The sequence below is a fragment of the Talpa europaea genome (assembly GCF_964194135.1).
Source record: "Talpa europaea genome assembly, chromosome: 1".
Lineage (NCBI taxonomy): Eukaryota > Metazoa > Chordata > Mammalia > Eulipotyphla > Talpidae > Talpa > Talpa europaea.
The window spans coordinates 144,053,566-144,078,052 of NC_140073.1; the positions used below are offsets into that span (position 1 = coordinate 144,053,566).

At 40.4% G+C, this 24,487-nt stretch overlaps 1 protein-coding gene across 1 annotated transcript; it reads left to right on the forward strand.

The window, feature by feature from the left end:
* Window positions 1–3,993: 3,993 nt before the first annotated feature.
* Window positions 3,994–24,462, forward strand: CNOT9 (CCR4-NOT transcription complex subunit 9; the record flags this gene model as incomplete). The annotated part of the gene is made up of 8 exons (XM_084253737.1): window positions 3,994–4,017; window positions 13,122–13,301; window positions 16,056–16,171; window positions 19,068–19,177; window positions 21,336–21,445; window positions 22,448–22,546; window positions 22,742–22,833; window positions 24,294–24,462. 8 exons carry the CDS (start codon window positions 3,994–3,996, stop codon window positions 24,460–24,462), a joined length of 900 nt encoding a protein of 299 aa, XP_084109863.1.
* Between the last annotated feature and the right edge of the window lie 25 nt (window positions 24,463–24,487).

The window sequence follows — 24,487 nt, forward strand, 5'->3', positions numbered from 1 at the left end:
CTTCACGTTATCTAAGAATTACTTTTGTTGTTTTGCCACTTTTTAACCACTACCATACTGCATTTTTATCAATGATTTGACACAATCACTTTTCAGTCTCCATTCTCTCAGGATTTTTCCATCAAATGAATCCTTTACCCCACAATGCCTTTTTCTACAGAATTACTTTTTATCTCTTTCACTAGTTGTCTCTGTAACTTTCTCCCTGAAGTGGAGATGGAGGGCCTGGGGAAGAAACCTGTATTATCTTCTCTTATAACAGTACTTTTAGTAAGTGCTAATACTAGTGACTGATATTAATTTCTGCCCAAATATTAAAAAATAATTATTTTATTGTTGTAAGAATCATTAACATAAGATCTACCTACTTTACATATTTGAAGTGTAAAGTACAGTATCATTATACTTATATTATTTTACAATATTTATTTATTCACCTTGTTCAACTAAAATTTTTTCAAACATTTTTAATAGCTCATCACTACCCATAATATAGATCCAATGCTTCTCTGTGTTTGGCATTCACTTCCTATTTTTCTGTTTCCTATTTTCAACACAAATCATGTTTCACATACACAAGTTATTAAATTTTAAAGTCCTTCTAGACCCACTACCAACAACTTACTTAAACAGACAACTTTCCTTTAACTATTTTTGGAAATCTCATCCTCACTGGTCTGCGTTTAACCTGTTTTAAAAATAACAAACCACTCTGATTTATAGAGGCTTTCTCCCCCCTAAAGAGAGCCATACAAGTACAGAGATAAGTAGTGTTGTTGCTGAAAATAAAGGAAAAGGTGACCTAGTAAAGTTTCTGTATGAATTTATGACCCAAAGCTGGAAAACCCTTTCCTTTTTTCTTTTGTGTCCTTTGTAGAATTAAAAGGTGCCTGTTATCAGATGACAAAAATATCAGTAAACTGGAGCTTCCAAGAGATACAGCAGGTTCTTACAGCAGATTCCAGTGTATTTATTCATTTAACAAATTCTTGAGAAACAGAAATACTTACTAGTTTATACTCTATTAGGAAACAGATTTTAGATAATCATACAAGAAAGTACAAAATTGCCAGCTCCAAAAAATGATATAAAGTACAGGGCATGATGAAAGATTTTAAGAGGGTACCGACGTAAGACTTGGAGGACAGAGGGTAAAGAGCACTGAGAGAAAGCTTACTTGAGAAGTGCCACTTAAGCTTGAATTTGAAGAATGAGTTAATTGGGGAATGGTCATGATGAAACAATGCTGGCAAATCAAACTGCATGTGCAAAGTGATATGATGTGATTTCCTTTTGATAGAAAATAAACTGGTGTGACTAAGTGAATGATGAGGCTAGTGAAACAGAATCAGGTTACGCAGGGTCTTGTCAACAATAGTAAAGATTTTAAATTTTACTCTACAGGTAATACAGTTAGTGACGTGAAATTCAATGAGGGATTTTAAGCAGAGAAATAAGTCACCACTGAATAAAGAGGTGATATGGTTGGTTTGGGTTTAGGGAAGAGCGTGAAAGAAACTAGAAGAAAACAAGGCAACCAGATAGGAGAGTATTAAAATGATCCCACCTTTTGTTAACCTTGGTTATCTCATTTAATCCTCTTAACAATAAAAATTTGATGATTTTACAAATGAGAATACAGGGAATCAGTGACATTAAGTCCAGGTAAGAGAGGATTGTGCCTTAAACTAGAAAAATGATACTAAAGATGCACAGAAAGATTCAAGACAAATACTGGAATAGAATCCATCTTGAAAAGGATATGGATGCATGGGGTGAAGGAGAAGTCAAGAATGGCTTTCATTCTTGACTAGTAAGTGGACAAAGGGATATGGCACTGAATGAAATGGTATACTGGAGGAGAAAGAATTTGGGTATGGAGAGAAAAATTAAGACTGGTTATATTTGAAATTCCTAAAAATATCAAGTTGAAGTGTCAAACAGTGGGTTATTTAGATCTAGAATTGAAAACAGGGAACAGGATGAAAAAAAAAATTCTTAAGTCATCAATTTATAAATGGAATTAAAGCTTTGGGCAAGGGCCTCCCCTGGTGGCACAGCGGTTGAGCGCTGGGTTGCGAGGCTGCCCGCAGCCTCTGCAGCGCCAGTTCGATCCCTGGCCACTGGCGAGGGTCCCACCAAAAAAAAAAAAAAAGCTTTGGGCAAAAGGGAAGAGTAAAAGAACAAGACCTAATACCGAATCCAGGCATTCCTAAACTCTATCAAACATCTCTATGATAACCAATTACTTTAACGTGACCAGGTTTTTCAGTCCTCATTCAACTTTACCTTTCAGCAAAATTCAATGCTGCTGATTACTTTTCTCACCTCTTTTACAAGACTTGTCCTCCTCTATTCAGTTGTTAAATTATCAAGAATCCTTCAGTGCTACATCTTAGGTCCACCCTCTTCTCCAGCACTATACTCTTTAGGCAATATCATCTACTTCCACAGCTTCAATTACTATCAACCTAACAGATTACATAGATACGTTTACCTATATTTCCATCCCAGGACTCTCCTCTGAGCTCCATCCTACTAGATTCAATACCTACTTCATATGTTCTCAAGGTATCTCTTCCAGTTAAGACTTGTCAGACACTGCCACCCCAAAAAAGGTATTTACACAAGGTAGAAATTTTCAAAGAACTACCACAAAACCACTACAGGCCAACGCTCCAGGACACAGGATTATGCCATTAATTACAATTCGCTTTCATGGAAAATGACCTAAAGTGGGTAAACCTGACAACCTTATCTGATGATTAGAGATGGAAAGCAACCAAATGCACGACAAAAATACAACTCAAGCCTCTTAGACCCGGCTAGGGAAAAGAAAGTGAAGAATGGTCAAGAGAGAAGAATACCATGTCCAAGGCCTGATGGATGGATGGCAACGGAAGTCACCTGGAGACACAGCAGGCCTCGCTAAGGGGCGAGTGGAGGGCGATGACAGCCCTTGCGAAAAGGGGCCACGTTGGGTTGCGGAGGGAGCGAGTGACATTAAAGACCAGGTAAAAGGAGAGCGAAAGCCTGGTAGGGGGACCCAAGTAGGGTACCTGCGAGGCCAGGGGGGCGTCGAGGGGTTGGGGGCAGGCTGAGCAGCCGCGGGGCGAACTCCAGAAGAGTGAACGCCGAGTGGGCGGACCGCACGGGGCGGGTGGGGGGGCTACGGAAAACGGCTCAGTTGAGAAGCTCGCCGGGCCCGCCTTACCTGCGCTTGCGGGTCCGGAGCCCCCGACTGGCCTGCCGGAAGCACCGAGTCCGCGCGGAGGGGGAGGAGCCCGGGCTAGGAAAGGAAGGGACACCCGGCACGTAGGAACGAGACCCCTCGCTCCCCCCAGTCAGGGAGGGCGGCTGATGGCGGGAACTGTGACCACACGCAAACACGCACGCACGCACGCACGCACACTCGACGCCGGACCACACTAGGCGCGTGCGCGCTAGCTTGCAAACTCCGCCTCTCCTGTGCCCTCGCTCCGCCCCACCACCGAACGAAGTCTCGCCGGGGGAGGCCCGCCCCGGCCGGGAAGTAGTACGCATGCGCACTTTTCCACGTCGGGCACTTCTCGCCCTCCCACCATTTCCCCTCTTACAGTCCTGTGGGCATGCGCATACCTCCGAGACGGCCCGGATTTTCCCGCTCTTCACTGGCCACCGGAGGGGGGTCAGAGTTCATGCCCCTCTCCTGGGATACCTGCCTGAAGTCGGGGGGTGCGGGGACTCGTAGGTGGCAGACGTATTTCCGGTACCGAATCTTAAAGGGGCAAAGGACATTCTCCGGCCCTGTAAACTCGGCTAAGGAACAAGAGGCGGGAAAAGGTGGTGTGGGCGGGGTCAGGGGTTAAAGGTCAGGGGCTGCTAAGGGGGCGGAGCGAGCCGGAGGCGGATGGCGGCTGCGGCGCCTCATCATCTTTGGCGGCAGAGGCGCTGAAGCGGGGACGCTCGGCGGACGCGTCCGGCGGTAGGAGGAGAGCGGCGGCCGCTCCCAACATGCACAGTCTGGCGACGGCTGCGGTAAGCGCCCGTGCCGCCGGGCTGGGCCCGGAGCCTCAGCGCGGCGCTTCGGCCTCCTCCCCTGGTCCCCTGCGTCGGGCCGGGTCTCTGGCTCCTCCGGCCCTTACCCCCGAGGCTCCGGGCCGGGTCCGCCCCGCGCCTGGGTGTGTGGAGCCGGCCCCACTTCCCCGGCCGGCCGGCTCGCGCGGCCTCTCCCACCGGCGATAGGCTTCTTTTCCGGCCCCGGGGCCTGGTCCGGCGCTCGGAACCCCTCCCTCGCGGCGGGGATCCACCATTCATTGATTCACTGCGCGGACCAACAGTTTCTGGGCGCCAGTTGCGTGTTCGGCGGCGGCGGGGATGAGGCGAGTTCCGCGGTCAGCCTGACAAGGCCGGTGCTCTCGGAACTCACCGCCCGGCACTTCGTAGCGCGAAGGAAATGGCTTCTGGCTCTACCTCCTTGCTTTGCACATGGAAAATCTGAGACCCAGAAAAGTGAATAATTACTACGTCTGAGTTGCGGTTTTCTGCCTTTCAAATTTTTCTCACACTTCTCATTTTACCGGCGGGATCTTTTCACAAGAAAAATGGATCTTGAGATGCTAAGGCTTCTTATTGCATTTAGATTAAATCCAGACACCTTGCGGAGGCTTGTAAGGCCTCACCTGTACGAGATAGTCTTTACTGCCTTTCCAGGCAGTCGTCTTCTGTCATTTGCTCTGTAAGCTGGCCGCCGTTTCATCCCTTCTGCCTGTGTTTTTCCACTTCAAGGTGCAGTTTCTGATCTCTGCTCCAGGAATGCTGTTCTTACTCCCCCTCTCTTAGGTCCACATACAGCTTGTGGGTATAATTGGGCGATCTTTCCTTGGGTTTCTGCCTCGAGTGGCCTTCCCTGACCCTCCTATTTAAAGTAGTTCGTAAACTCCAATTGTTTTTTTGTTTGAGTAGTCTTTATAGCATTGATTTCAATTTGCAAGTTTTGTATTTGTTTGCTTGGTTATTTTCTATCTCCCTCTTGAGGCCAGGGACATGAGATAGTGTGGTTAGCCCAGTACCAGGACAGTTCCTGGCATAAGGTTGAGAGTTCCTGTTTGCTGGATAAAGCGGGATAGGTGAGGGAGGTTACTACTGAGAGCACATAGCCATGATGGGAAAAAGGAATTATGTGATTTAAACACATTCTTCTGAGCACCCTGTCCCAACCTTTTTGGTTTCACTGAGGTGAAGTGACTTAAGGAGAGTAGTACACTTAAATTGCATTACCAGGTAAATGAATGAGTACTAAATGGAGGACCAAAAAGTTGCCTTAACTTTAAATTAAAGAAGTGAACTGAGTGTGATTAGGTTAGAGAAAACATTGTCATTTCCAAGACCAGTGGCATATGTCACCATTTTTCTAAGTGTAACTATTCAGAGTGGAGAGGTACCTTTTATATTTCTCAGGTGGTTATATTTTCCTGATTTTTTTTTTGGGGGGGGGGGTTTGTTCTTCTCCCACATTATACATGTAATTTAGAAAGAAGTCCAAAGATGAGGTTGCTGCTGGTAGGGGAAAAGCAGTTTATTTATTTATTTATTTTTTAATTTTATTTTTATATTCCCCCATACAATTGCAAACGCCCCATTCTGACCCCAATCCTTCCCCTCCCGCCCCCCACCCCCCAAAAAGTGTCTCTGGTTCATAGTTTTTTGTTGATTTTGATTTTCACTTTCTTATATTCATTTTCCTGGTCCCTTATTTAAGTTTTCTAGATTCCTGCTATGAGTGAGACCATCCGGTATTTTTCTTTTTCTTTTTGGCTTATTTCGCTGAGCATGATCCCTTCCAGCGCCATCCATGTTGCTGCAAATTGCATGTGTTTATCTTTTTTGAATGCTGAGTAATATTCCATGGTATATATGTACCACATCTTCTTGATCCAGTCATTTATTTTTTGGGCATTTGGGTTGTTTCCAAAGCTTAGCTATTGTAAACAGTGCTGCTATAAAGATAGGGGTGCAGGTGCTCTTTGGAATGGATGTTTCTGTGTCCTTTGGGTAAATACCTAGGAGTGGAATTGCTGGATCATATGGAAGCTCTATGTTTAGTAGGTCCAGAAATCTCCACACAGCTCTCCATAGTGGTTGGACCAGTTTGCACTCCCACCAACAGCGCAGAAGAGTTCCTTTTTCTCCACACCCTCGCCAACATTTGTTGTTGCTAGTTTTTTTAATATGTGCCATTCTCACTGGTGTGAGATGGTCTCTCATGGTAGTTTTGATTTGCAGGGAAAAGCAGTTTAAACAAAGAAAAGGTTAGCTTATTTGTCTCTCAAAATCTGTGTCTTCTCCAGGCCCTGAGACCAAAGTTTTGTTTTCCCTATGCCTTCCCCAAACTCTATACCTATTCAATTCCTTTTATTTTCAGTTTTTCCCTCAAGCATTTTTTGAAAAGCCCTTATAGCTGTGGCACATTACTTATAATAAGTATTCAGTTAATTTTACAATACCTTACACTTATTTGAAACTTGAACTTTTAAATATATTTTCACCTGTTGGGCTGTTAAGATTGCACAAAAGTTTTGACAAGTTCCTTTGTACCACTCATTCAAGAATATTTGGTTAGTGAGAAGACTGAAACAGAAAAATTGAGCCACTTATTTCCCAATCTTTCATGCCTTTAATTAGAATAAATTGCCTGTATTATTCTGATCTGAGTAAAGGAATGTATCACTCAGAAATTGAGAAGAGTTAATAATACATGCAACACTACCCATAATAATCTGAACTAGTTGAGAAGATGCTTACTTTTTATCTAATGATGAAAATTTGTACTTGTATTTATCTTTAGTTCTCTTTTTTAAGTAACAGATAAATCATCCCTTAGGCTAGAGAAACATTAAGACTGTGATCACAAATGAATGCAGGATGCTAGAAAAAGGAATTGAGATAACTTGAGAAACATCTTAAAATTTGACCCCAGCCTGGGAGCTACCCACATGGCGCAGCAGACCTCTCCTGACTCGCCCTCTGCTCCCCTTGCAGTGTACATCTGTCAATCTGCCTATTCTGCTTCCCACTCTGTCTCTGGTGAATCCTCTCACCCCCCACATACCTCTGGCTTTTGCCCCAGCTCTTGTATTCATAAATAAATAAATCTTAAAAAAAAAAAAAAAAAAAAACATTTTGTGGGCCTCCCTGGTGGCACAGGAGTGGAAGACACAGCCCTATCAAGCTGTTGCCAGCCACTGTAGTACCAAGTTTGAGCCCCGGCCTGACCCACATCACACAGCAGTCTTGCCCCCTGCTCCCCTCAGCAGTGCATTTCAGTACATCTGCCTGTTCTATTCCCCACTTTGTCTCTGGAGAATCCTCTCACCCACTGTACCTCTGGCCTACACTCCAGTTCTTCTATGCAGAAATATAATAAATCTTAAAAAAAAAAAAAAAAAAAAAAACTTGTTACAGACATTGGAGTTTGCGTCAGGTTAGTAAAACTGTACCTCTTCAGGGATAATGGGTCTTCTATAGTGAATGCTATACTACTGATCTGATGCAATCGAAGGTAAGCCTTTAGGGGACATTAGGTATGTATTTAAAAAAAAAAAAAGTCCCACTGATTTCCACTGGCAGTTCTAACATCCTTAAACTGTTTCCCCCTCACTTTCCACCTTTTCAGCAGCATCATTAGTCACTTTATATCTTTTTTGTTCCAACTGTGCTGGACTCCCAGGTGCCTTCCTCTTTGGCAAGTGGAAAGAACACTGCACTCTGAAGGATCTAATTCAAACACTGTCCTTCTGTTATAGGACAGCCCCGATATTGAATGGTTCTATGTCTCCTTTTGAAGCTTTAAGCCAATTCCCTAACTTTTCTTTGCTTTTTCACTTTAATTTTTAAAAAAGTAATTTTGAAGGACATCCTGGCCTTTATTTTATGAAGATGTAATAGTAAGCTAATTCAGTGTTTTCCTCTAGCATCATTCAGAAAGTGTGTGTTTTTTTTTTTTTTTTAAGATTTTTAAAATGTATTTATGCATTCAAGAACTCGGGTATGGGTGAGAGGATTCACCAGAAACAGAGTGGGGAGCAGAGCAGGCAGATCTACTGAAATATACTGCTGAGGGTAGCAGTGGGTGAGACAGGAGAGGTCTGCTGAGCCATGTGGGTTAGCTCTCTGGTGGGGGATTGAACTCATGCTGCAGTGGTTGGCAATAAGCTTGATTGCGCTGAGACTTTAATCCATCTGCCACCAGGGAGGCCTCAGAAAGTGTGTTTTCTTAGAGTATCTTCATTATGTAGACAGCTAAAGCCATCTGTTGAGTCACCTCCAGATTTGGGGCAATGATCTCTATCAATCTAATTCCTTTCCTTGTTCACTGTCCCATATTCATTAGTAGGAAAACCAGCAGGTCAATAAACATAGAATTCTTTTGATAGCAATGCTTTCTATTTAAGAAAGTCATCAATACCAACTTTTTAAATTCACTCAGAGGGAGAGAAATCCTATTTTCCTTTTATGGATAAATGTCGATCACTTTTATTTAATTTCTAGGTATTTTTTCACATAGTTTAGCTCTTTCAGAGATAACCAACTATTAATTACAACCCTGTGTGATTCTTGGAGTTAACCATTGGTGACTGGCTCACTATGGTTAATGTCTTGCTTGTGCTAAGTTTTGTTAAAAGAAAAAAGTGTTTTGAAATACTTTTTCTATTAACACCCTGTTAAAGAGAAAAAGAGTGATTCCTTCCTAAATTTTGATAATACAAACTTTTAAAAACATATTAAAAGGAAAGGACCACAGGCTTTAGCAGACCATAACTAAAAACATGCAATCATATGCCTTTTTAATCTTGGAATTAAGTGTCAAATACTAATAGTCCCTCATAAATGACTGTTTCTGGGTATGTGATGTTTGCCTACATTGTTTACTTAGAGTTTCATCAGTTGTAGAATGAGAATAATAACCACATTGTTGTGGACATTGAATGAAATCATGTTTCAAACAAAAATATGCCACACAGTTTCTTCTCTTCCCTCATCCACCCATCCCCTCTTTCACTTCTCATTCCCTTTTAGAAAGAAACCAGTTTTCAGATTCTATTGTTTTTGTGAAAGGTTTGCCTAAATGATCCTTTGGATTCAGAAGGGGAGATTTGTATACATTTTGGATTTTTGTTAACACCAAAGTCTCCTAAGGTGTTAGAGGTGTGCTTTGGAGTTTTATGCAGGGATAGTCTCCAAAGTATTTTGTCAGTTGTCTAGTAACAAATTAATAGATAAATCAATGTGTAGTTTAAAATGTAAAGATATTTTTCTCTTAATTTTAAAAAGTAACTGAATTTCTGACTTATAAAATTACTTGATGTATGTATGTATATGCGCACACACATGCACACGCCTGCTAAATTATGCCCTTGTCTGAGTCATATGTCAAACTATTTCAATGACTTTTCTTTTAAAATGATGGTTGTTAAGTGCCTCATAGTCTCAATAAGTAAATTTTTCTTGACATCAATGAAATTGCTCCTGGTGTTGATTGTTCTTGCAGATTCTGCTGAAGTAATGGCCGTTACATTTTAACTTTTGTCTTAGATTCTTGTAAGTTCTCTATCTCTGTTTAAATCACAGTAATAGTTTTTTAGAAAGTCATCTTTAGATCAGACCTAATTTTTCAGGCAGGTTAGAAGCAGCATTGGCAAAGCAGTTAGAGTATGGACTTTGTTGCCAGGCTACCTGGGTTAAAACCCCGACTTTGCCACTTAATTTTAGATAGTATCCCTGTTCCTCAGTTCCCTATCTATAAAACCAATGCGGTGATGGTGTTTATTTATGCAGTGCCTGACAGAGTAAGCACAATACACGTTAGCTCCCATTTTTATTTTAAGAAATAATTGTATTCTATGGGGACTCAATCTGAGGGGGTGGAGGGAAGCAAATATTGTTTAAAAAATTAAAACAGGGCCTCCCTGGTGGCACAGGTGATTGAGCGCCCCGCTGTGAGGCTGTCTGCAGCCTCTGCAGTGTGGGTTTGATCCTGGCCTGCCGGCTGACCAGCCAGTAAGAATCCCACATGGTGCGGCAGACCTCTCCTGTCTCGCCGGCTGCTCCCCTCAGCAGTGTATTTCGTCAGTCTGCCTGTTCTGTTCCCCGCTCTGTCTCTGGTGAATCCTCTCACCCTCCACGCATCTGGCCTGTACCCTGGTTCTTGTATAAATAAATAAATCTTTTTAAAAAATTAAAACAATGATAAATGTTAAAATAAAAAAATCTGAATATTCAGGGAAAAAATAAAAATAAATTAAAATGGGGGAAAAAAGAAATAATTGTATTCCCCCCATAACAAGTAGGTATTCTGTGGGTATAAACCAACTCCTGCTATTAAATTGGAGCAAAATTCAATAATGATGAAAAGGAGGGTCCTTATCCCAGGTATTTCCTGGTACCAAACTGCCCTCATTGCCTACCATGCTATAATGGCTACAGATTCCATAGCACCAAACCTGAGAGAACTGCATTACACCTACCTGATGTCCCCAACTCTTAGAACCAAAGTCTCACTGATGCTGCAGTTTCCACAAGCAGCCTCAAAAGTTGGTATATTGCTAATAGCAGGTTGCCATGGCCTAGGGACCCAAGTAGACCTCAGGGATTGGCCCTCCAGTACCAGCACCACTCAAGGGGCACTGTCTCTTCTACTGGAGTCAGGCCAGTTCTGGAAAGAGAACATATAGGGAGGGATGAGGCCTGGTGTTCAGAACCTGTGCATTGGTAGCTACCAGGGCAGCGTGGTCTCCCATGGGCAGAGAGGGCTAAAGACATGCTGGATATGAGTCACAGACTGAATTTAGTGGGGATGATGGAGCTTACTTATGGTGGTGTTTGAATAATGGGACTTAGGAGATATTGACTGGACTCAATAATGAATAACCAAGATAGATTTATTGTTGGTGCAGTGACTGTAAGATTCCCTTTATTTACTAGATTGTTGGTCCAAGACAGGAAACCCAGAGCTAAAAGTTTAGCCCTGGTTTCCACTAAACTTTTAAAGTGATGTAATACTCTAAGGACACCCTGTCTTCTGGCGGGAATTACACTTCCAAAAATAATTTTTTAAGTTAAGAACCTAACTTAACTAACTTAACCTAACTATAGAGATGCATAGAAAGGGCAAGTGTTTGGACAATACTGCTCTTGTTGGGAGAGGGGAAAACTGTCCTATTCCTTCTACACCATATTGTTTTAGAAACATGTTTTCTTGAGGAAGGAACATCATTAAAATGGTGTCAAAATACGGCTTTTAGCAGATCACTCTGTGGCACTTGGAGAAGACTTGAGCTGCATGGTATTTCAGCCCACTTAGCAGAATACTTTGTGATTCATTTTGTCAAGCAAGTATGAATTGATAAGCATCAAGCTAAAAGCTTATAATCAAGTATCCATTTATAGAAAGCTGTTCAGTTTAGTAGAGTAAATGTGAATATACCTCAGAGTCCACCTTAGACTCATTCTATTCCTCAGCAAAGACAGTTGTCCGTTTTGTTCTTCAACTTATCCCTCTGTGCAATTCTATCATACTGAGGTATAATGGGAACGTGTAAATACTGCAAGAATCTGCCATACAGTGGAAGAAAACATTGGAATATGTTTCATAGTTGGATGGAGTGAGCAAGTTAATTCCTCAAAACTTTAGTGATGTCTTAGAAACATAGATGCTTTTTTCTGTCTGCCCACCCTTTTATTCCTCATTGTTTGGGAGGAACTAGGTGAGAAAATATTGGGCATAAGGGTAGCAATCACCATGAATTTGTTAGGATTTTAGAGCTAGAAATAGTAGCAGTAATCATTTTTTTAGTCCGCCATCTTATTTTCCAGATAAGAATAATTAAGGGATTTAACTAAGACCACAAGGCTATTTGACAAGTAAGAAGATTATAGAGATGCTAAAATTGGGGGACAATACTGTGATTGTCAGCACAGCAGTGAACACATATTCTGCATGTCTTTTGGTACAAGTCCCTACTACATGAGTAAGAAATGAGTGATTCTCAAAGAGATAGAGGTAGAATATGTATAAGATACATTAGAAAGGTGAGATTTTTCAAGTCACATAGGTTTTCTGCTCCATCAAGGTGTGGGGGGGTGGTGACAGAATTATTGGGGAGGGACCGATAACGGGTGGGGACAGGGTAACTTTTCTTTCAAGAATTATAGGCACAAGAAAAAGTTTTTTTGTTTTTTGTTTTGTTTTTTTTTTTTTTTTTTTTTAGATTTATTTATTTATTTATTTATACAAGCACTGGGTACATTCAGAAGCAAGCGCGGGAGGGTGAGAGAATTCACCAGAGCCAGAGCGGGGAGCAGAGCAGGCAGAAGGACCGAAGTACACTGCTGAGGGGAGCAGCAGGCAGCAGGAGAGGTCTGCGCGCCATGTGGGACCCTCCTCCCGTGGCCGGGGAGCAGCCGGGGATTGAACCGGTGCTGCAGAGGCTGCGGGCAGCTTCACAACCGAATGCTCAACTGCTACGCCACCGGGGAGGCCCCACAAGAAAAAGTTTTAAAAGATTTTATTGTATAGGATGAAAAGTCTCCCATATAAATCCCAACCTTAGAGATAACTATAGTTAATAGTTTCTTATATGTCTTCTTAGAAACATTGTGCTTGAGTATATAAGCATTATGTGTATGTATATCAATGTAAGCACGTTGTATATACTGTTCTGCACTTTGTTTTAGTTTTCATTTAGTCCATTGAGAGCTATCTCTCTTTTTTTTTTTTTGAAATATAGTGTTCTATATAAAAATGGTACCATGCATATTTAACCAGTTTCTTATTGATAGCTATTACTTAAAGTTTCTGCTTTTAAAACAAGGCCACAGTAACATCCTAGTATGTGTTCGGTATAGCCCAAGTATATCTATAGGATAAATTCTTAAACGTGGACTTAGTTAAGGGTGTGTGCATTCTAGATTTTGATAAATACACTGCCAAAGGAGTTAAATTTGTTTACGTCAAATGTATACATTTAGAAAAGTACCCTCGGTATTTATGAAAAATATATTTACTCTAAGCAGTACTACAAAGTGATACTTGGTTCGAATCTAATGAAACTCATGTTTGCTTTCTTGTTTTTCACCTGAAGCCTGTGCCAACCGCACTGGCTCAAGTGGATAGAGAAAAGATCTATCAGTGGATCAATGAGCTGTCCAGTCCCGAGACAAGGGAGAATGCTTTGCTGGAACTAAGTAAGAAGCGAGAATCTGTTCCGGACCTTGCACCCATGCTGTGGCATTCATTTGGTACTATTGCAGCACTTTTACAGGTGAGTAAAAGTGGCATTTCAATCCTGTAACATCACATTTATTTATCTCTCTGCCTTTGTCTAAATGATTGTGAAGATTTTAGGAGGATTATTTGTTAAATGTTAGCATTTCTAAAAATTTACTCACAAAAAGCACTTAAGGATTATTGGATACTACACAAGAGATTTAATTAGTTTGAGATTAGAAATCTGTATTTTTTTAACAAGCACCTCCCTCCACTCCCAGGTGATTCTGATGTAGGTGGTCTAAGAACTACACTTTGAGATCTTTAACTTTAGGGAAACGACAAAATGATTCTTAATGGCCGGTGGCAAAGGTGAATAGTAAAGTATAAGAGCCTCCCTGGTGGCCTAGAGGTTAAATCTCAGCACTAGCACCACTACAGCTTGAGTTCAATCCCTAGCCTACATATGGGGAGCTAACCTACATATGGGGCAGCAGACTGCTCCTATTTCTCAGGCAGCTCCCCTTAGCAGTGTATTTCAGTAAATCCGCCTGTTCTGCTCCCAGTTCTGTCTCTGGTGAATCCTCTCATTCCCCCACCCCGACTCCTGCACCTCTGGCCTAGACCCCAGTTCTTCTATGCAAAATTTTTTTTTTAAAAAGGCAATAAGAAAAGTATAAGTACGGGGCCTCCCCTGGTGGCGTAGCAGTTGAGCACTAGGCTGCGAAGCTGCCCACAGTCTCTGCAGCACCGGTTCAATACCCCAGCCACCGGCGAGGGTCCCACATGGCGCACAGACCTCTCCTGCTGTGCCCACTGCCCCCCTCAGCAGTGTATTTCGTCAGTCTGTCTATTCTGTTCCCCACTCTGCCTCTGGTGAATTCTCTCGCCCTCCTGCGCTTCTGACGTACCCAGTGCTTGTATATATAAATAAATAAATAAATAAATAAATAAATCTTAAAAAAAGAAAAGTATAAGGACGCAGGATATATTCTGGGGAAACAAAATGTTAAGATCAAGAGAAAAATGGCTGTAGAATTTAAGATAGGTACACTTAGGCATCAAAGAATAGAAAACTTACTTGGGTCTGACCAGAATGGTCCCTGGTGGAGAATAAATTGATAAGGTATAGTCTGAAGATATCAAGATAGTAGAATGATCATCTATTGCTTAATTTTTTTTTAAAGATTTTGTTTATTTTTGCATAGAACTGGGGTGTAGACCAGAGCTGAGGGGGTGGGGTGAGAAGATTCACTGGAGACTGGAAAGCAGAACGGGCAGATTCACTGAAGTACATTGCTAAGGGGAGCAGCATGTGAAATAGGTATTCTATCCCTGCTGTACGTAGCCAAGAAACTAATCTTTTTTTTTTTTTAAAGATTTATTTTTTATTTATTTATACAACCACTGGGTACAGTAAGAAGCGCGGGAGGGTGAGAGAATTCACCAGAGCCAGAGCAGGGAGCAGAGCAGGCAGAAGGACCGAAGTACACTACTGAGGGGAGCAATGGGCAGCAGGAGAGGTCTGCGCGCCTTGTGGGACCCTCCTCCGGTGGCCGGGGAGCAGCCGGGGATCGAACCGGCGCTGCAGAGGCTGCGGGCAGCTTCACAACCCAGTGCTCAACCACTGCGCCACCGGGGAGGCAGGCCCCCGAAACTAATCTTTCTTATAGGAACATTTTCTATGTAAGATTTTGCTATTAAAATAAACGGAATTATATTTAGTAAATGATCATCTTTTACAGAGAGCAAATACATGCGTTGTTGTTTGTATACATCCCTACCAATGTTCTTGTTTCTTCCATTTTTCATTTGCTACCTGACCATACTCAGACTTCTTTATGAGTCACTATAGTTCACTTGCTTTCTTTTTCTAGGCCAACTATCTCTTCACCATAACTTAAAGAAGTGTGTTGACAAAAGGAGGGATTATGAATGTAAATTGATTACTGTGAATAATAACGAAAGTAATCTGAAAGCCTCTGCAGATACAGGGTGTAAAAAGAAGTATAGTTGCTTCCATAGAAATCTTCCCAGAGATATGTAGAAGTGTCGCAGATGGCTTAAGTATATATTTGATTAAATGACAGGAATATTTTATTTCTGCTCCCTCTTTGATGATTCAGTTCTTACAGGGCATGTGGAATTAGAGGGCTTTAAGTTTCTTGTTTCAAATTTTATTTTCTAAAGATTTATTTATTTATGGGCCTCCCTGTTGGCGCAGCAGGTTGAGCACAGCGCTGTGAAGCTGTCTGCAGCCTCTGAAGTGCAGGTTCAATTCCCGGCCGGTCAGGGAGATTCCCATATGGCGCAGCAGACCTCTCCTGTTGTGTCCGCTGCTCCCCCTCAGCAATGCTCTCTGTCCATCTGCCTGTTCTGCTCCCTACTCTGTCTCTGGTGAGTCCTCTCACCCTCCCACTCCTCTGACCTGTACCCTAGCTATTGCATAAATAAATAAAATCTTTAAAATATGTATATTTATTTATGCATACATGAACTGGGGTACAGGCCAGAGGTGCAGGCAGTGAGAGGATTCACCAGAGACATAGTGGGGAACTGAACAGGCAGATTGACTGAAATACACTGCTGAGGGGAACACCAGGCCAGCCAGGAGAGGTCTGCCGAGCCATGTGGTAGCACCCTGGCCAGGGGATCCAACTTATGCTGTAGTGGCTGCGGTTAGCATCATAGGTTGCGTCTTAACCCTGGCGCCATCAGGGAGGCCCTTAAGTTTCTTGTTTTAATACCATGGCAATGAATTTTATAATAAGTTGTGATAATTTCCTGGTGCTAATTTCCTTTCTTTTAGGAAATTGTAAATATTTATCCATCTATCAACCCACCCACCTTGACAGCACACCAGTCTAACAGAGTTTGCAATGCTCTGGCATTACTGCAATGTGTGGCATCACACCCAGAAACCAGGTAAATGCTTTGGATAAGTCTCTGACCAAAGGTTTGTATCAAATGTGATCCCAAACTTTTTCTGTATAGTAGGAAGACGGACATGCAGGAGGGTGTATGTGTAGGGGTGTGACTCTTCAGGACGCACATTTACTTTTTTTCCCTAAAGAATTACTAGTTTCTAATTCACCACGTTAATGTAATAATGATACAGTGTTGTTTAACTTATTCTTTTATATTTTTCTTTTGCTTTTTCTTATTGTAGTAAAATACACATAACATAAATTTTGCATTTTAACTCTTTTTAAGTGTACATTTCAATGGTATTAAATACATTCATAATGTGCAGCCATCACCACCATGCATCTCCATAACTTTTTTCACCTTAAAAACCTGAAACTGTACACCCATTAAATAATAACTCACCATTTCTCCAAACTCCAGCCTCTGTCAGCCACTGTTCTACTTTCTGTATTTTTGCTTTTGACTACTGTGAATACCTAATCATAAAGTAGTTTTCTCTTTGTAATTGGCTTGTCTGTCTTAGCATGATGTCCTTAAGTTTCATCCATGTTGTAGCATGTGTCAAATTTTCCTTCCTTTTTAAAACCAAAAAATACCATCTCATTGCTCTTTACCCATTTATAGTAATGAACCTTAAAGGAGTAGTGGTCACATCTGAGGGAAGGTCAGGCATACAGCTCCCTCCTGAACCCATGGTAGCCATCGCTATGCCATGTGAGAGTTTAGTAAATATTTGAAGGGCCTTTTCTCTGTGTCCAGATTTGACTTCAAAATCTTTCTTAACACAGGATTCTCAGCAACCTGTGTAGTAGATGAGATTGGCATACAAATTGAAACATTTTGTCTTCCTGCCAAATCTGACAAATTAAGAGAAGGGAAATCCTGCTTTGTAACTTTTTTTTTTAAGATTTATTTATTTATACAAGAATTGGGGTACAGGCCAGAGATGTGGGAGCATGAGAGAATTCACCAGAAACAGCGAGGAGCAGAACAGGTAGACAGACTGAAGACACTGCTGAGGGGAGTAGCAGTTGCGACAGGAGAGGTCTGCGGTGCCCTGTGGGTAGTTCCCTGGCCGGCCGGGAATCAAGCCCACGCTGCAGAGGCTGCGGACAGCTTCACAGCGCTGGGCTCAACCCGCTGCACCACCGGGGAGGCCCCTGCTTTGTAACTTGTGGCTCTAAGACACTTAATCGTCATCTAATTAAAGCCTTCCTCTCTTTTGTAAGTTTCCTTATAAAATCTGAGTGCTTGGTTGGCACTGACCCTTGACAGCTCTAGAATACTGTTTTTCAAGAAATGCAAGAGTACTTTGAGTGTTAAAAATTTTGAGTGTTGATAGTGAGTTTTTGTCTCACAACTATGAGAATTGCTATTATCAAAAAGGAAAACAAGTATTGATGAGTATATAGAAAAAGAGAATGGTAGGACACCGTTGGTGGGAATGTAATTTGGTACAGCCAATGTGGAAAACAGTATGAAGGCTCCTCAAAAAAATTTAAGAGTAGATATACCATATGATCCCAACTATTCAACTTCTGGCTGTTTTCTGAAGAATATGCAAACAGTAATTTGAAAAGATAACCTATACCCCTAATGTTCATTGCAGCATTATTTATAATAACCAAGATATGGTAACAACATAAGTATCCATCTGTAGATAAATGGATTAAAAATTGATACACACTGGCACACATACACATGCATGCACAGTGGAGTACTACCTAGCTATGAGAAAAGATAAAATCTTGCTATTTGTGACAACTTGGGTGACCAGTACCCTCAAGGATATTGTGCTACGTGAAATAAGTCATAAGGAGAAAGACAAATACTGTGATTCTACTTGTGGAATATAAAGAGCAAAGCAAGCAAACAAACAAAACAAAAACAGATTTACTGAGACCAGATTGGTGGTTACAGAAGGGAAGGAGAGGGTGGAGGGTGACTAACCGCTAAAGGGAGTTATTTTTATGGTTGTAGATGGAAACTAGGTGGTGGTCATGATATGGTATAAACAGATGATGAATTAAAATACTGTATACCAGAAATTTAAATAATGTTATAAATCAGTGTTAAGTCAAAGATATATTAAAAAAATATTTTTGAGTGTTGGCTCTCCTGCAAGATATAACTCTAAATAATGTAAATTAGTAGACTGATTTCCAATTAGTTTCCTGACATATTAGCTGAGATTGAAATATTTTTTAAATGTTTGCTGTGTGTGAAATGCCCTAACCAAAAAAAGGAAAAGTATGCAGTTAAGCATAGCAGATAAATCTGTTAACTATGCTTTATTTTGTTGTATCAGTTTATAAGATCGTGTCTCAATGTACGTGTGGTGATTATTACTCAGTGGTAAGTTTGATGGAAGAGTACATCTAGAAGAATCTCTTGGGTACATGATTGCATTTTATGAACTAGTTTTAAAAATCTATACTTTGGTATTTTATCAGTTTTTAATGCATTTGGTGCTAACTACAAGGAAAATCACATATTCTCTTAATCATTGGCCTGAACTCAGGTTTTTCAGCCCTGGTACCAACGATATTTTGGGCTTAATAAGTCTTTGCAGCATTGGGGTGGGGCAGAGGGCTAGTGGGAAATATCATGTACATTGTAAGATGTTTTGCAGCATTCCTGACTCCTGACCTCTGCCCACTGGACGCCAGTAGTATCCCCTTAGGTGTGACATCCAAAAATTTCTGACAACCAATTTGCCACATGTTCCTGAGGGTAAAAGTGACCACTGATCCTCATTGATGACCAGCATCAGTGTTTTATAAGATTTTCTTGCATAGACAGTATTTAGAACTTAAAGAACTTATCACCTAGAAATTTGAATATTCAAAATCCTTAGAATTAATTCTAGGCTCTAAATTATTTTTTATTCTAGGTCAGCATTTCTTGCAGCACACATCCCACTTTTTTTGTACCCGTTTTTGCACACTGTCAGCAAAACACGTCCCTTTGAGTATCTTCGGCTAACCAGTCTTGGAGTTATTGGTAAGTTATTAAGGTTGTTTTCCAAGTCTGAAATCTTCATAATAATGGTCTTAAGTTGGGTGTTCTGTCTTACCTTTTATCGTTTTGTTCATTAATTGTTACTTTGATGTAGAGTATTTTCACTAACAAATGTTATCCAAAATATGATGACTTTTTTTTTTAATAGAGGCATGTTTTATTTATTTGTTTGTTTGTTTATACATGCACTGGGTACAGTCAGAAGCGTGGGAGGGTGAGAGAATTCAGCAGAGCCAGAGCAGGGAGCAGAGCAGGCAGAAGGACCGAAGTACATTGCTGAGCGGAGCAGCAGGCAGCAGGAGAGGTCTGCGCGCCATGTGGGACCCTCCTCCCGTGGCCGGGGAGCAGCCAGGGATTTAACTGCCACCGCAGAGGCCGCAGGCAGCTTCGCAACCCAGCGCTCAACTGCTGCGCCACCGGGGAGGCCCATAAAAATACGATGACTTTTATGAAACCCCATTCTGAGCATTGTTAGTAAGGCTATTATTAAGTGCCAACATTTGGGATTAAATTCAGGATATATGTAGAAATATTTACTGGAATTGTAGGGCGAGTGAAAACCAGTCAACAGATAGAGAATATTATTACAGAAATAAGAATTTGATTTGGGTTTTGTGTTGTCTTCTGAGCTGTTTTGTTTTGAGGAGTTTGCCTTCTGCTATTGCACTTAAATTTTGCACGCTTAATGTTTCCGTATACGTTTACTATGAGAGATGTGTCTAAAATACTTTTTACTTAAGAAAATGATACATCAGGACCTCCCTGGTGGCACAAGGGGTTAACACACAACCTATGAATGAAGCTGTCCGCTTCCTCTGCAGCACAAGTTTGATCCCCGGCTTCCTGCTTGCCAGGGAGCAACCCACATGGCACAGCAGACCTCTCCTGGCTCGCCCACTGCTCTCCTCAGCAGTGTACTTTGGTCAATCTGCCTGTTCTGTCTCTGGTGAATCCTCTCACCACTCCCACATCTCTGGCCTTGTACCCCAGCTCTTACATGCATAAATAAATAAATCTTCCCAAAAAATGATATATCAGGCAGCTCTCCTGACTGTCTGTGACTGTACAGATGTCTCTTTTTCTTTCCCCTTTCCCTAAAAAACCTGTCCTTTTAAAATGTGAAAAAAAAAAAAAGAAAAGAAAATGATGGATCAGCTATTTTAGAACTCAGACTCTAAAGTAGTAAAGAACTGTCTTTGTACTTGTGAAATGCAAATACATTCAAGAAGGTTTCTTCAAATGATTCTTCTTTCAATGTCTTTTTCTCATAGCTTTTACTCAGATACTACCCAAATAATAAGATCATTGGCTATACAAGCATCATTTTGATTAGATTATTGTTATATTTAACCTGTATTCTCATCTCTTTGATTATAAAGCACAAATTTAGAAGTATAAGTTAAAATTTGCTATTTCTAAGACCTACTTCTAAGAGACCTTTTTTCCTACTTTTAAAGTGTTATCGCAGATACTCCAAATGAATGTTTCTGTTTTTTATATTTCCTTCCAAGTGGTACTCTAATTAGAAACTTTTTCCCAGTGTATTTTTTTCTGCTCTTAAGCTAGATAAATTTCTTTTGTAGGGTTAAAAAAAGAAGTATGATTCTGCCAAAAAAAAAATTTGATGTCCTTAACGTGATTCAGTCATCACACTTTTGCTCTCTTTTGACCACTGCAGTTGGATGATGTAAGAATAAAAGCAGTGGAAGAATGAAAAAATTATTTGGACAGTATTAACTAGTTGTCCATTCTTGCATATATTTTCTGAAACTCACTTTCTCCAAGTTAATTTGGGGAAGAAGCAGTGGTGACTATTTCGGCCAAGACTTTTTTTTTTTTTTTTTTTTTTACAGTTCAAAGGTTATCCAGGCAAATTTGAATATGAATGAAATAATATGTCAGAAATCAGAAAATATTTGAAATTGAATAAAGTAAAAACAAAAATTTGTAGACAGAGTTAAAGCAGGTCTTTAAAGGACATTTTATACTATTAAATGCTTATACTATAAAAGAAGGGATGTGTTTAATCTTTGATCTAATCCTTCATCATAATAAAGAAGAAATTAGCTTCATGAACAATATAAGTTAATTTTAATTGGAAATCCTCACTTTGAAATAAATTTGTCTACATTTTCTTTAGGGGCCCTGGTGAAAACAGATGAGCAAGAAGTAATCAACTTTTTGTTGACAACAGAAATTATTCCTTTGTGTTTGCGCATAATGGAATCTGGAAGTGAACTTTCTAAAACAGTATGTGCTTTTATCTTATAGTCTACATTGTGTTGACTCTTGATCTACTTGTTTTTGATCCTGGTTTCATTTTCTACCTCCCTTGGGGCTTTTTGAAACCTTTGTGAATGTTTTCACTATTGAATAAAAACTGTTATGAAATGATAATTTAAAACCCAGAGCCTTCAGAAGAATATCAAGTTAAACAGGGCCTCCCTGGTGGCATAGAGGTTAAGTCCTAGCACTATCACTACTACAGACTATTTGATCCCTGGCCTGGGAACTATCCCACAGAATGGCACAGCAGACCCCTCCTCTCTTGCCCGCTGCTTCCCCTAGCAGTGTATTTCAATAAATCCACCTGTTCTGCTCCCCACACTGTCTCTAGTGAATCCTTTCACACATACCACTGCACTTCACCTCTCACCCCCCCACATCTCTGGCCTACACGCCAGTCTCTACGTAAAAATTAAAAAAAAAAAAAAAAAAATTTAAGTTTCTCCCTTTTCTCTGAACCTACTTCTCACTGCATAAGTGTATTATTTCTGTTCTTTATATATATCAAGTCATAGTCCTATTGTCTTCTAGTATTGACTATTGCAGTAAAGTCTTGGGCCAGCCTGATGATTTCTCTTTCATTTATTCTGGTGTCTTGCTTTCGCAGCATTATTGTGCTGTATTTTCTAGGATTTTTATCTCTTACTTTGCTCTCTAATGACTTTCTGTTCTATCCCAGTAAAGTAGTAAGATAAAATAATTCCCACAGTTGGTTCTGATGAGCAGCCAAGAAAAAGAATCATAACAATTGTTTGACTTGAACTGGTCTAATATTTTTTAATTCCTTCTATGTTGGAGTTGAGAAAAATGTTCAATATAATAGTATTATGTATAATACTTTTTGTACTATGACTTTCTCATCAAGTTGTGGATAATTCATGATTATTTTGGGGAGAATGAATAAATAGTTGGAAAACAAGTCTTAGCAACATTTTGGACTCCTTGATTTTGTTTTACTTCATTCAGGTTGCTACATTCATCCTCCAGAAGATACTCCTAGATGACACTGGTTTGGCTTACATATGTCAAACATATGAGCGTTTCTCCCATGTTGCCATGATCTTGGTAAGTTCTTTTATCATCCCCCTTTTTGAAGCTACTTCTGATCCCAGGGCTTAGTCCCTTTGCAGTTGACACTGAGCAGCTTTAGATAACAACTATAGAACCTTATATAATGATTCTTGGAATATCTGATGTCCAATGTCAACGAGAATTTTTGTTTTTTATTTCTGACTCTACCACCTTGTTTGGGGGAACTAGGGTAAGATGGTCCTGCAGCTATCCAAAGAGCCTTCTGCCCGTCTGCTGAAGCATGTAGTGAGATGTTACCTTCGACTCTCAGATAATCCCAGGTAAACATTTACAGGATTTCTAGGATTTGGGGGAAGTACTCTGGCTAATTGTTGCCCCTTCCATAGCATAACTCCTTTATCTTTAGTAGAAGGAAGGAATATAACTATATTTAGTTTTTCTAAGACAGTTTGGTTAATCTCTTCTAAAATCTGAAGTCCTGAATTTAAAAATTCATCAGAGTTGTATCTATCCACTGTAATTTTGTAATTTCCCTGTGTTCATTTTGTCTCTCTGTACCCTACTCTAAAATTCCAAAGTCCAGATAATTTCTAGGGAAGCTTTATGATTCATTACTCCTGTGGTTTGAACTGTATATAGCTATCCAAGTGGTCAGAAAGTGAGGCATATTTTCAAAGATCTCTTAGAAAGGGAAAATGCCCAGAGGGCTCTTGGGTAATAGTTCCAGTTCTCTATTTGATTCCTGTAAGTTCCTTCCTTGAGCTAATTATTTTTATCTCCTTAACGTTCATAATCTTTCTGCCAGAAATCATACATTGTAGATCTAATGCACTTTAGAAATGTTTGACCTTTTGCTTTGCCAATCCATAATTTATGCTTAAAGCCACTTGCTCAGATTCTGCTCAACCACATAATGGGGTAATTTCTGTGTTCCTAGGAATAGGGATAACTTGATTTAATATGAACTCTATCTCCTCCCACTGAGGTATATTCAAACCCTAGTTATTTCTTCTACTGTTTTGTCCTGTTCTTCAGTGGTTCCTGTTTTCTCCAGTTTGAAAATGTTTACTTATATTTCTACTTGTACAAAGAGAATAGTCCAAGTACAAAAGTCATCACTTTGTTTGAAACAGCTTGACATATTGTTAACATTTACCTATTTGAGGTTTTCAAATTTGACCTTCTGCTGGTCATCTTTTAAAGAAAATGAAAGATTTAAAAGTTCAGTAACGTAGCTACCATAATTTTGTTTTTACTGGTCATCTTTTATTGAGGTTTAACTATAAAACTGAAACAGTTTTTGTAAATAGACAAATTTGTATTAGTTTAAAATTAAAGTTCATGTTATATCCCATAAATGTACTGATTTTGGAAATGTTTCGTTTACTATAACCCTTATATTTCTTTTTTTATTACCCATACATTTATGTCATGAATATATTGACAGTATTTATTGTAAAAAAATTGAGTTGATGTAAATTACTATACTGTTTAGTTCCACTTTGCTTTGTCATAACATTCTACATTGGGGCATCATTCTGAAAATGTTTGCAGACTACAGATCCTGGAAATCTCTGAGCTATAACTAATAGAAACGTTTAAAGAATTTTGAATTCTTAAAGTAACTTGACAGAGCTATAGAATCCCAGAATATAATATCCAGAGCTATAGATATCCCAGAATTATGGATATTTATGTATAATGAGAGGGCTCTTACCTGTCCCCCAAATGTGGGTTTATTTGTTGGTCTCCCTGGTTGGTGTGTTTGTTTCTGATGTAGGGCACGTGAAGCGCTCAGGCAGTGCCTCCCTGACCAGCTGAAAGACACGACTTTCGCCCAGGTGCTAAAAGATGACACCACCACAAAACGCTGGCTTGCACAACTGGTGAAGAACCTGCAAGAGGGCCAGGTCACCGATCCCCGGGGTATCCCTCTGCCCCCTCAGTGATCCTCCCCTGTTCCCTCCTACTACT